The 13,736-nt window shown below is 46.3% G+C and overlaps 1 protein-coding gene across 1 annotated transcript in view; it reads left to right on the top strand.

Annotated features, from left to right (window-relative positions):
- LOC125401974 (uncharacterized) overlaps positions 1 to 12,415 on the top strand; it is a 90,124-nt gene extending 77,709 nt beyond the window's left edge. The window contains exon 4 of the mRNA XM_085687649.2: positions 12,186 to 12,415. Coding sequence (XP_085543775.2) covers positions 12,186 to 12,309 — 124 coding nt within the window. The 3' untranslated portion in view covers positions 12,310 to 12,415. The remainder of the gene's footprint in view (positions 1 to 12,185) is intronic.
- Positions 12,416 to 13,736: the final 1,321 nt, after the last annotated feature.

The following is a 13,736-nucleotide window of genomic DNA, read 5'->3' as shown; positions in this document are numbered from 1 at the left end:
TTTACTGGTGTTGTGTTGCTCTTTGTGGTGTTGCATGTGTTCTTACCTTGTCTACTCATCTTTTCCTCTAATTTGTGTGTTTGGAGCTGTCTGTGACTCTGGTGATTAATCTTCTAGGTGCCAAGGCTCAGATGGTTGTTCCTCGTGGTACAGTCAGTGCCATGGTTCCAGTTACCCCATTGGTCACTCCGTGTTCCTGGAGGTCACTCAGCGCTCCTGGTGTTTGTTTGTTCTGTTCCCATGAAGTTTGCTGCTTCAGTCCTGCTCTGGTCTTGGTTGCTGGCTTAGACATGTTTCTGTAAATGTCTCTGATCTGTATCTGCTCCTGTGGAGGTACCTGGCTTGGGGTTGGTCCCACAAAGGCCTCTGGTTCTAATTTTTTTTCCCTTGGAGGTCCCAGACTCAGGTGTGACCGGACAGCAGCGGACCTGACTCAGGCCTACTCCCTCAGGAGTCCCAGATTCATGCCTGAACCTGCACATGTTTCTGGTTCCTGCCTACTCCTCCCTCAGAGATCCCAGACCGATGTCTGAACCCAGAGAGGTCCCGGCTCAGGTCTACTCTCTCAGAGGTCCCAGACTCATGTCCAGACCCTCAGAGGTCCTGGCTCAGGCCTAGTTCCTTTTAGGTCCCAGACTCACACCCAGACCCACAGGGGTCCTGGCTCAGGTCTTCTCCCTCCAAGCTCCCAAGTTCACGGCCAGACCCGCAGTGGGCTCTGGCTCTGGTCCACTCGCCCAGCAGTTTCTCCCCTGTACCTGTTCCTGTGAAGTTCATTGTCTCAGGTCTGCTCTGGCCCAGGTCGCTAGCTCAGTCCTACCTCTGCAAATGTCCCTGGTCTGGATCTGCTCCCACTCCCGTGGAGCTTGCTGTCTCCGTCCCTTTCCCTCTCCGGCCTAGGTCACTGGCTCATTCTCATTTCCGTGTAGCTCACCCCTTCAGGCATGTTGGCCCAGTTCCACTTCCGCAAATGTCCCTGGTCTGGATCCGCTCTTGCTCCCATGGAGTTCACCATCCCAGGCCTGCTCCAGTCCAGGCTCAATCCTGCTCTTGTGGAGTTCGCTGCCTCAGGCCTGTTCTCCTTAATAGCTTTTATATACAAAATGAGACTACTTCAAAATTCAGTCCGTGATCTCTTGAATATTTCATCTCAGTAGAAACTCAGATCATACATAGAACTGATAGAGTGAATCCGCTTCCAGTCAGACAGGCTTTGGTTGGTATTTAACTGTCAGTTTCCAAATGTAGATATTAGAAAGTATTCAGGAAGATGCCTGTTTGTATGAATGCTGGCCCTGGTTTCAAAGGCAACCCATTAAGCAGGCCCAGTGGCTCTCATCTATAATCTCAGCAGTCAGGATGCTGAGTCAGGAGGATTGTGGTGTGTTCAAGCCCACACTGGGTTACAAATTGAGTTCCTAGTCGCCTTGGACTACAGAGTGAGACCTTGTTTCAAAAAATAAAAGAAAATAAAAAACAAATAAACACACAAACAAGGGTAACCCATTAACATAGCTAGTGGCAAACACATCCAGAAAGGGTGTGTTTGGACAGGAAAGGTTAAATTTGAATCACTCTTCGTCTGTAAAGGATTTATTCTGTGCCAGAATTCTTCTGTGACTGTTAGTCAAAACTCCAAAGAGCAAACTGATCATGCACTCCATGATGGTGAGAATACAGTTAGAAAAAGGGATCCTACCATCTTCTTGTTTTGTGAAAAGTCTGGGTCTGTAGTAAAACTTGGTCCATGTTAACTAGGCAACCATAGTTCAGTAGTACTGTGATGATTCTAGAATACTGTAATAGAGAGATGACTGACCACCCACTCAGACTCACAGTATAGAAACAGGTGGCATTCTGACCAGCAGATACAGGAAGGAGAAGACGGCCCCAAGGGATGCACAGTAGAGGGGTGGTATAGGAGCCGCCACTGCAAATGAAAAAAATATTCATAAGAAAGCCAAGATCCTAAGTCCTGAGAGATTAGATTTTACATCAAGAGAACCATAACTGACTAATCAAAAAATTAAATTGAGTTAAGTCTCACTAAACATATTCATCTGAAGTATATAAAAAAGATAAATGCATAAGATTATGGGGTCCTTTTCCGAATGGGCTGTAAGAAGAAAGACAAGAATCAGGTAGAGGGTGGGTGAAAAGTGCTTAGTGACCTGGGATGGCAACTCTGGCCCCGGGGTTGCACTTGACTTCTAGTAGAGCCTCGTGTCTGTTGTTATGCTGTGAAAACACAGCGTGGGAGACGATCACACAGCCCTAGTGGGAAGTCCGAAGGTAGACTCGTTCATCCCTTAAATTTGTACATCTAACTAACGACTCTATGTGGCATTTTCATTAGTCACCAAACACTAACAGCCTATGTACCAGACACTATGCCACTGATAAGACTAGAGAGTTAGACAGAGACCAGAGTACTATAGCTTGGACCTGGCCTGTACCCTGTAACACAGTCTTTATTGACAAGTTGACTGAAGTTAGAATCACCAGGTGACATACTTCTGGATAGTTCTGTGAGGCTGTTTCAAGAGAGGTTTAGGGCCAGGGGGAAGGTCCATCCTGAATGCAGATGGCACCATCGTATGGTTTGGGTTTCAGATAAAATAAAATGAGACAAGATGAAGCTAGCTGAGAACCGGAATTCATCCCTCTGTTTCCTGACTACATATGCTGCGTGACCAACCACCTCACAGTATAGCTGCCATGCCTTCCCACCACGATGAACCGACTGTCGCCTCCAACCATGAGCTGAAACAAACACTTAAGTTGCATGCTTCAGGTATTTTGTCATAGCAAAATTCACTCTAAAATTAATTGTCATAACTAATTAAATTAACTGTTCCAAGGCACATATCCATAAGACTTGGTTTTGGGAGCTGGCAGAATCTTTAGGAGAGGCCTAATCTTTAGGAGAGGAAGTTAGGTCATTGGAAGCATGCCCTCAACAGGAACAATGGGACCCTGCTTTCCCTCTCTTTCCCTAGGTTGAATCATGCTAGGCAGGTGCTATATCCTGCTTATATTTTGCCGGCTCCCTACTGGTTGATGATTAACTGATTGATTTTGACACAGGTTATTACTAATTTATCCAGGCTAGCCTTGAACTCAATCTGTCAACTAGGCAAACTCTGAATTTGTGGTCATCCTGCCTTACCCCACTGAGTATCTGGAATAACGGGGCTGAACCACCAGACTCAGATTTCAAAATAAAAGGACATATGGAAAGACCTGTGTGGAGGAGGGGCAGGAGGGGAATGGGCAGCTTGCAGGTGAGAGGCCCAGCCTGAAGTGAAGCAGTGGGAAATGACAGGAAACAGGATGGTGTGAAGGATATCCACACAGTAAGACTGGAGGGGGAGGGCATTATGGTGGGCAGGGCATGGGGTGGTCCCTAGAGTGCTGGCTTCAGCAAGGAGACAGAACCTGAAGACGACAGGTGGTGAATTGTCATTAAGGCTAAACCATTTCCTCTGGTGACATCTGCCTTCTGCTGCTAATAATCCAATTCTAGAGGGGAAAGGAGCTTCTAAACTAATTGGTGACCAGTAAGGGAAGACCCTTAGGTGAAACAACAGGAGCGATGTGGAAGTCTTGACCCAGTGATTGGCAGAAAAGAAAGAGTCTGGATAGTTTGGGCTCAGAAAAATGTTCCTGTGTTACTAAGCCCCAAGCATCAACTCTGCATCTTTCACTAGTGTTTCCTTCTGACACGTCCTTCCACACAGCACTGGCTAATGAAGATGGCCTGGTTTCAGTGCCCTTTGCCTTTTTTTCATACCTTAGACCTTATGAACAGAAGCCAAGAAGGCCAACAAAAAGACCGCACTTGGTCAGACAGGGATATTTACTGAACTTGTAAATGTGGACTCTCCTGCCACCCTGAAGAGGGCCAGGTCACTCTACTGCTGTCCTGAAGAAGTGAAGAGCAAATTACTTCCAAGGAAAAATGCAGAAACAAAACTTCTTGGTGGTCTACACGATTGTCGTCTAGGGAGAAACTGAGAGCACTATTACTTTTCAGGGTTTCCATGGGCAAAAACTGGGGAGAAGGGTTTTAGTCTCAGCACTCCCTCTCTTTCCCCTCCCCACTTCCAGATCTCCATGAAGTTTGCAAGTGGCACAGTGTCTACCAGGATAGGTCTACCTCATCACAGATCAGAAACAATGGAGGTAGCTGATGATGGACTGAAACCTTTGAAACAGTGAGCCGAAATAAATCTTTTCTCCTTAAACCTTTCTCCCATGTATCTGTCACAGTGATGGAAAGAATAACACAGCTCCCCAGGTGCCGATCGTTCCCATGGGAACCTAAAAGGAGCCTGTGCGTCTGGTGCTGGGGTGTTGAGGAGTGACTGCCAGGACCTGCCATTCCTGTATCTCTGCCTGGCAGTGGAAGAGCAACTCCTGGAATGGTTTGTTGCAACAAGCAGGCTAGCCTGGGCTCACCTTGGGTGTTACAAAATAGGTCAGCTGGTTCTCCTGGTAGCAAGGCAGTCTTGCATTGATGAGCAGTCCAGATGGGGCTTTGATAATCCCTGACTTCTCTGTGTAAATCCTCTTCCTAGCAGGGAGTGAGCAAGGAAGAGCACGGCAAGCTTCTCTGATGAGGGGTCCTGCAGGCCAAGGGTGGTGGCGAGAAGAGACCTTGGGTTGGAGGATTGGGTGAGCCTGCCCCTTGGGAGGGTGTGCACTCACCAAGAAGCGGGAGTAAGCCAATGGTGACAAGCCTAAGAGTTCACAGCCACTGTGAAGTAGAAAAGGACCAGATAGCATGGGTCCTAAATGACAGCCTACATCACGGGGAGCCACTGAGGTGAGTGCTGTGGTCTAAGAGCTATGCATAATAATTATCTGGATAAATGATATGTTAGATCAGTCTGAGCTCTCCTGTGTAGCTGGGTCTGAAATGTCCCCCAAAGAGGTGACTGTTAACGACTTGCTTCTCGGCTTAGTGCTATTGGGAGGTTGTGGAACCTTTAAGAGGTAGAACCTAATAGGAAGGCTTTAGATCACTGAGGTTATCGCCACAGGGATTAAGAAAGCCTGGCCCTTCCCACCTCTGTCTTTCATTTTGTGACCACAAGGTAAGCATTTTGCTCCACGTTATTCCCACCATGACCATGAGTTATCTTAGTACAGGCCCAGAGCAACAGAGTCACCAACCGTGGACTCTGAATCAAGCAGTGAATCAAAAATCCACCTTGTCTCTGTCTAGATTGCCTCGGGTGTTTGGTTAATGCCGGTGGTTGGTGGTCTAGTTGCTTTTGTTTCTGTAATGATGAGATAAGGTGGCGGGGGCATGGCAGAGGAGGCTGACTGGCAACATGTGGCTCTAGCTGAGCCTTGGATTTGATGTGGATGTTTGGTTTTGGAGAGAACCGTAGGTATTACTTTACTAAAACCAGTACTTAATACTTGACTGTGATCATAGCTATTACTTTACCCTCCTGTTCCACGCTTTTCTCTTTAGACAGGTTTCACGACAACTCAGATTGGCCTCAAACTCAAGATCTTCTTGCTTTGTTTGTTTGTACGTTAGTTTTAAAGATGTTTCCTAGGCTGGACCCAACTTCTGGCCTCCAGAAATCCTCTCTCCTTAGCCTCCCCAGTTACTGGGATTTCTGATGTATATCACCACATTTGGGTTATAATTTTCCTTTCATTTCCATGTGTCCAAACAAGAACTTCCCCAAGGCAAGCAGAACTCAGTACTGTCTCGAAAAAAAAAAATGCTGCAGGATCCCTGACAGTGGCAGGCAGCAGAAATGCTGTAGGTCCCCAAGCAGCTGCAGGCAGTGGGCCATGTGGTGGCAGGCAGGGGGCAGCGGGACCTGAGAGCAGCCAGTCCTAGGCAGGTGGCAGGTGAGAGACAGCCAGATAGGCATGTCGTGCAGGGTGAGGTTGGATATTTATTTAGTGCTTATGGAAGGGAGGGGAGAAGAGGAGAAAAGGAGAGAGAGAGAGAGAGAGAGAGAGAGAGAGAGAGAGAGAGAGAGAGAGGAGAGAAGGGAGAGATAGAAGCTGCCTCTGAGAGGGAGATAGTAAAGAGAGAGAACTCAGGCTGAAAGCTGAAGATCAGCCTGTCTCAGCAGATGGGGGAGAGAGTGGGCGTGGCTTGTTTCTTAAAGAGGCAGAACAATCATTACAAGTACAATGGATGGGCACACAGCATCAGGCAGTTTGGCTAGGTACATTCCCAGCCTTTGGAAGACTTCAGGCTCAGCCCTTATTAGTGTTCCAGGGGACATTTGTGATCTTTTCCTGATACTCTAGGTCCATCTGAGTTTTGGGGGGTTGACCCTGTCTTTGATTTGCAAGGGTGATATGAGGCCAAAACTGCCTCAGTCACAGAGCCAGATGCCATATTTACAATGACATCAGGGAAGTCTGACCATCCAGATCGAGTCAGCTGAAGCCGGTAGGACTCAGTTCCAGGCCTTCTATTGCAGTTTGGGGGGTTGTAAGGAGGGGGCAATTTGTTGATTCCTGGCTGCTTAGTCCCAAAATGATCACACAGAAACTGGTATTAATTAAATCACTGCTTGGCCCATTAGCTCTCACTTCTTATTGGCTAACTCTTAGATATTAATTTAGTTGTTATTCTCAAACCCTAAGTTTGGCACATCTTGCCCTATGTTGACTCTAGTCTATAATGTGGGATTCCCCTCTGTATGCTGTGACTATCATTGGTTAATAAAGGAACTGCTTTGGGCCAATAGCAAGCTATAGGGGAACAGAGCTAGGTGGAGAAAACTAAACGGGATACTAGGATAAAGTATTCAGAGTCAGAGAGAAGCCATGGAGCCGCCATCAGAGACAGATGTGCTGAAACTTTGCTGGTAGGCCACAACCTCATGGTCATGCACAGATTAGTGGAGATGGGTTAAATTTAATATGTGAGAGTTAGACAGTAAGAAGCTAAAGTTAATGGGTCAAGCAGTGATTTAAATAATATAGTTTCTGTGTGGTTATTTTGGGACTAAGTGGCTGGGAACCAACAAGTGGCTCCCTCCAACAAGTCTAATGCTTTTGATTTTATGATACTCTTCCATGTATGCCCTTACCCTGTGTGATACTATGATGCACCAAAAAAGTCAGTTTGGTCTTCATTCCCAGGTCCTGGTACTGAGCTCCTAAAACCCCTTGGAATTTCCTGAGTGGAGGAGGTAAGTCTTTCAACCATGCCCCAGTGAAAGCCTTTAAAGATAGGAGCTGGTTGCTAAGGGAACCAACAAATGAGGCTTTGCACCTTCAGTTCTCTACTTCTTGGTCAATGATTTCATCAGTCAGGTCTATAGAATGTTCGAAATGCAATCTCATTCCAGTTTGAATCTGAAATGTCCCAATATACTCATGTTGGATACTATGTCCCAGATAGAAACTTCAGCTCCCTGATGCAGCTCTGGGAGGTGGTGCCTGGCTGAAGGCCGCAGGTCACTGGGGCCGGACCTTCAGGGTTTTATCCCTGGATAGTTCCAATCACTTGCGGCTTGTGGGCCCACTGTAACATGAGCTGCCCTGCTCCATGGTCTCCTCCCTACCCTAGTGAGCTGGATCCCTCTGAAACCATGGGTCCTGTTATTTGTTTGATTGTTTTCCAGGTATTGTGAGCAAAGGGATGTGGAAGCTAGCTAATATTCTTCATAAAGACCCTTAAACCACAGGCTATGGAGAGCTTCCAGGTTGGTGAACACAGAGGGACTGGGAGGGTAAAGACCCCAAGGAAACTCACCGCCCTTCCTGTGTACCTGACTCTATGCACCCACTCCTTCTGGTTGTTCCTAGTTGTACCCATTATAGTGAACCAGTAACCACGACCAAGCTTTCTACTCCAAGGAGGATGCAGGGAGCTTTTGATTTATAGCCAGTCGGTTGCAAGTTTAGTAGGCCAGTATGCAACCTGCAACCTGCGGTAGTCTTGTGGGGCCCGGGAGCTTGTGCTACCTCTAGGAAGCCAGTGTGAAGATCACTTAAACTGTAGGACACAATTGGATGGTGTGGGAAAGGACTCCTCTCTACCCAGTTGGCATCAACCCTGAAGTGTATGTGAGTACAGAGAAAGGCATCTTTGGTGCCTTGGAATAAGATGTAATGACTCTGTTTCCTTTCTTTCTTTGTTTTCTCACGATGGCCCCCAAACACCCTTCTGTTCTTTCTAATTCAGCTTCCTTCACTGGTACCCACGCCTCCTGCTAAGGCTTCGCACACTATCCTTGACCTCTGAGCCTAGAGTCTAATGTGGCCACCCAACCCCCATGCTTACAGGAGGTGTGATTCCGCTGGCAGCTGCTTGTAGTCCCTGTGTAGGGAAAGGAAGGGCGGGCTAGAGGGAGACTGGTGGGTGGAGGAGGCCTGTTCCTCCTCTGTCTCCATAGGTGAAGTGTGGGCACATCTGGCCTCTCCACGGCCACCATGGGAAGGGTTGTGTTGTGGCCTTGACCTTCTATTGTTTTTAAGCAGCTGTTAGCTGAACAAAAGACAAATGAAGACTTTCTGTGGTTGACATTGAAAAAATGGCTGGCATGTCAGATGGTAACTCATTTAGGAATTCTCATTCATCAAAACAATTCATTTTTGTTTGAAGAGGCGAAATAAGCAGTTTCTCGCTGGCTTCGGTGTCAGCCTCTCTGGCCGCACGTGGCTCTGGTTTATTTACAGTAAATTTTATTCTCAAATTCTAAGAGCTTCGGGGGCCTATTTGGAATATTTTAAGTCAAATTCAACTGTTTTACTTAGATAAGTCCATAGGAGTTCATTTTCCTCTATATTTTTTTTTTACAATTCTAATCACCAAGACTGGCATTTAATCATTAAGAGATGGGAAGATATACACCAAGTGTGTTCTTTATTTTTTTTTCTTCCAGAAATTGAAATATACCAAAGAATTTGAATCCATCACTGTACTGTGCGTAGGAAAATGGTTTCCGGGTGGCTTTAAAATGCTTTCCTAATGGGAGGAATTGTTTAGAGTTTCTTAGAATCCTGAGCCCTAATTAAATTTTATATATGTTCAGTTGTTAAATTTAAAATCTGTCACTATAAGGCATGTGTAGTTGGTGTTTGTAGCTGTGTTTGGTGAAGTACCACAGAAATCCAACTCTACACCTCCCCGTTAACAGGTTTTCCCTCAAGATTCTTTGGTCAGGGATATTTCCCAATAACTGGTCTTACATTCCTCATCTCCCAGGCTTAATCTTCAGGAAGTCCCAATTCTCCTTCCGTCCCCTGCAGCCTCACTGCGGCAAGCCCAGTTCCCCTGTCAGCCCCCTCAGTGCCGGCTCTCACCTGTCACTATTATTTTCCTTTCTCCCTGGGGAGATCAGGGAGAGGCTCAAAACCCTGGCTGAGATCAGGTGAGTGTTTCAGTGTGCCAGCAAACCAAGAACAGTGAGAAACAACATGCGCCAGAGCGATGGGAAACCGGAAACTGGAGTGTCACGAGGAAGAGCCTCCTCTCACCTCCAACCCCAGGCTCCAGGAAAGATTTCCAAGAGAAGCTAGAGCTTTAGACTTTAGCATAAAATCTCTCCATTTTAGAAACTGCAGTTCTTCAGAACCTTGAAGATCAGCGTCCTCCAAGCTGACAAATTCCCCATCGCGCTAGGGAATTCTTTTACTTGGGTGTTAACATTTACAAATTGTTGAGATACTGATTTTCGTCCCTCCATGTGCTTGTCCAGGGATCTTGCAGGTTCTGGTGGTCATCTGGCAAACTCCTCATGTTGGGAAGCCTGCTGCTCCTCAAATGGCCTCTCCAGGCACAGAACCAGAGCCCCTGGGGAAGCAAGCAGAGTGAATGGCTGCAAGTTTCTCTGGGTGTGATGGTTTCCTTTGACCTCATGTCAGGGTCAGGAAAGCTAAGTAAAAAAGAAAAAAAAACCCACACCCATGAACAATGAACATTCACATGCAGGGACAGAGAGAGAGAGAGAGAGAGAGAGACATCCACACCCATATACCCATGCATATTCACATTCAAGCACACACACATGTATACACAGAAAGAGAGACATCCACACCCATATACCCATGCATATTCACATTCAAGCACACACACACACACACACACACACACACACACACACACACACACACGTATGCACAGAGAGAGAGAGATCCACACCCATATACCCATGCACATTCCCTTCCAAGTGAACATACACACACATGCACATATGCACGCACACACTATTTCCTGGCTCATTTTCTTCTCCTCACCTGCTCTTGAAGCTCGTTTTCACCAGTAAAAACATACCCTCTGTCTAGGGAGTAAAGGGAGGGTATTCTCAGTTCTCAGTTCTGCCCTCCCCACACCACGTCAGCTGGCCACTCCAGCAGGGCCTGGAGACAAGCCCTTTCCCAGGGCAGCTACCCTAGCCAGCCCCTGGAAGCTCCAGAGAGGGTAGGATTGGCTCATCCCAGGCAATGTTTTCCCTGGGGCCCTGGATCAGGCTGATGCCCTTGTCCTGCTTACCCCGAGTACCCTCCTAATGCCGGCTATCATCTCTAGGCCTCCCAGGAGGAGCCGAGTTCTCACTCACCGAAAGCCCTTCTCCTGCGGTACTGTCCCAGTTTCCAAAAGTCTGGAGGAGCTCTACACAAAGTGCTCTACAATCAGGCGTGAAAAACCCCTACAGATCAGCCAATCTTTTTAACATATAGGCAAAAATGGTCTTAGAACTGTGTTCTTGTATGTGAGGGGCACTGTAAAGAAACTCCCAGCATGACTGTTCCATTATTGTAGATGTGAGACAGATAGAGACGGGGGTGGGGGACATCCAGGGACATGCCAGGGCTAGGGAGGTGAGAGAGAATGGTGCAGATAATGAGATGGCAAGAGATAGAGAATAAAGGAAGGAGGGAGAGAGGAAGGGAGAGAGAGAGAGAGAGAGAGAGAGAGAGAGAGAGAGAGAATAAGAACGCAGGGATAATGGAGACTAGCAGGTTATAAGGAGAGTGAGTAGCTGGGAAGAGAGAGGAGCCAGGAGACGGGCATGGGGAGCCTGGAGGCCGGCATGGGCTCTGATATGCAGCCATAGGAACAGGTCAATGGAGCCATATGTCCCTTCTGCCAGAGGTAAGGAAAATGACTCCTTTTGGCAGATGGGAACCAGTTTCACAAGTTCCTGAGTGTAACATGAGGGCCGGCTTGTTGGGGTTTCTGTTCCTGCCCGGTACCCCACAGCCGGCAACTCCCAAGGAAAACCAATCACACAGAGATCTCTATAAGTTATAAACTGATTGGCCCATTAGGTCAGGCTACTTATTAGCTCTTATGACATATGTTACCCCATTATCCTTATCTACATTAGCCACATGGCTCAGTACCTTTTTCAGCTGGGCAAGTTACATGCTGCATCTTCGGTGGTCTGTGCAGGAATGACAGAGGGAGCTTCCTGCTTCCCAGAATACTCCCAATCTCTTTGCTCCACCCCTACTTCCTGTCTGGCTTTCCCGCCTATACTGCCTGCCTGGCCAATCAGCGTTTTATTAAAATACATGATTGACAGAATACAGACAATTCTCCCACACCACCTGAGGAATGCTGGCTTTTATGTAGTTGCCAGAAATCCTATAGTCTAGCTTGAGTTCGTTTCTGGATACTTGAGAAGCCTGAGACCTAAAAGTTCTGGGGTGTGGGGGTACTTCTAACAATCAAACTAGATCTTGTCATGATGCTCCAATTAGTTCATAGACCCAGTCATTTACTGCAGTAATTCTAGGGCTTGAATAGCATTTACATAATTGTTTTTGTTGCAGTGGTTTTACTGCACGGCGATCTGCACATGAACTTCAGCACTGCTTTAGCATTTTTGTAGTTCTTATCTCATTTTCACTTTAACAAATAAACCCTGTGGCTCCACCAGGAAAACGCCAGCTCTCTCCTATCCCCTTTCCCAAGTTAGCAATGTTTTTTATTAGGTTAATACTGAACTCACCTATTCATCACGAAGAGCGGGCATTTGGGGCCGCATTTGCTCCTTGTCTCGTGTTTGTTTGTAAAGTTCATTGTGTGGTTTCTAATACGCTTTCCAGGTTAAACATTTCTAAATTTCAGGTAGTCAAAATGAGTCAACCTCGTAGAGCAAAGAGTATATGATAAACAACAAAAACAGGCTCTCACAGTTCCCCAGGCAACGTATAACATGGTAACCGTGAATATTTTACAGACAATATGTCACAGCCTCAGCAATCTGGGAAAGGAGGAAGCAGAAGAACTGGGACCCGCATGTATCCAACACCCCAACCCCCCACTTTCAATGTGGGGTCAAGTTTCCAAGAAGAGCTACATAATGGTGTCACCCTAGCTGGTCTTCCCCCCCCCCCCAAATATTTGTTTTATGTAATTTGCTGAACATTCATGAATATTAGCATGAATAAGATATGTGTGACTATTAAATAGACCTGGTAATCAGATTTCTTTGAGTTTTTCTCAAATTCATTTACTCTTTGTGACGTTATCTTTGTGTGGTGTGTGTGTGTGTGTGTGTGTGTTGAATACTATGGGTGGTACTAGTGGAGGCCAGAAGAGCGCATAGGATCCCCTGGAGCTGAAGTCTTAGGAGGTTGCAAGCTGAGAACTGGACTTGGGTATACTAAAAGAACAACAGATGCCACCGAGCTCCGAGCTGCCTCTTCAGCCCCTGGGCTTCCTCTGAGTAGACAACAGCTCTCATGTCAGGAAGACTTGGAGGCTTGTCTGATGATGCTGGCTGTTAAATACACGAAAATCTCTAAGGAAACTCTCCTGTCGAGTATTAAACTATGATACTGGCTGACACACACTTTTGCTCCCTCCCTGTGACTTCTTCCTCTTTTTAACATGGCCCTTGACACGTGCACAGGTGGTCCAAGTTTACAGTGTGATTGACATGTGCACAGGTGGTCCAAGTGTACAGTGTGGTTTGCTGGTTGTCATTCATCTGACCGCTGTATTTATGATAGTTCCCAGATAGTAGATCAAAGACTAGAATTCTTTTCTGGTGTAGGATGATTTTTTTTTCCTAGTTAACATGGGGCTGAGTCATACACAGAGAAGGGTAACTGCGAAGGTTTGTGCAGTGTTCTTAGCGCTCTGCCACTAGTTCAGGAAACAGAAAATCCACCAAAGTGAATACAGCTTTTTAAAATGTATTACCTCTCCCAGTGGCCAAAGTTGAAATAATTTTAAAAGCAAAATAAAACAGGGTGGGAGATAATACAAAGCATGATGTAGTGGGATAATCTTTTTGTACACTGTGGAGATGTGTCTCTGCCAAGGCTTCTTCTGATTGGTTTAATGAAGAACAGAATGACCAATAACTAGGCAGAAGAGGATAGGCAGAACCTTCAGGGAGACAGAGGAACTCAGAAGAAGATCCGAGAAGCAGAGATTTTGCCAGCAAGATATGGAGGAAGTTGGACATACAGTGTGGAGCAGAGGTAGCGAGTCATGTGGCAGAATGTAGATTAGTATAAACTGGTTAGTAAGTTTTAAGAGATAGTTGGGAACAAGCCTATGCTAAGGCCAAACTTTCATAATTAATAAGAAGTCTCCATAGATAATTGAGTAAATGAATGAGGGAGAAAAGATAATTCTCCTTGGCAGAAGAATCCCAAACACTTTATGTCAATAGTCAACCTTTGGGGAGGTGAAACCCAACTCAGCATACTTCAAGTGTGGGTTGAACATAGTAACTACCATTTCAAAAGGGCAGTGTGTGTGTGTGTGTGTGTGTGTG

The sequence above is a fragment of the Myodes glareolus genome, chromosome 5 (assembly GCF_982192425.1).
Source record: "Myodes glareolus chromosome 5, mMyoGla1.1, whole genome shotgun sequence".
NCBI lineage: Eukaryota > Metazoa > Chordata > Mammalia > Rodentia > Cricetidae > Myodes > Myodes glareolus.
Note: the sequence above shows the minus strand (reverse complement) of the source record. Positions and strands in the feature narration are given on the sequence as shown.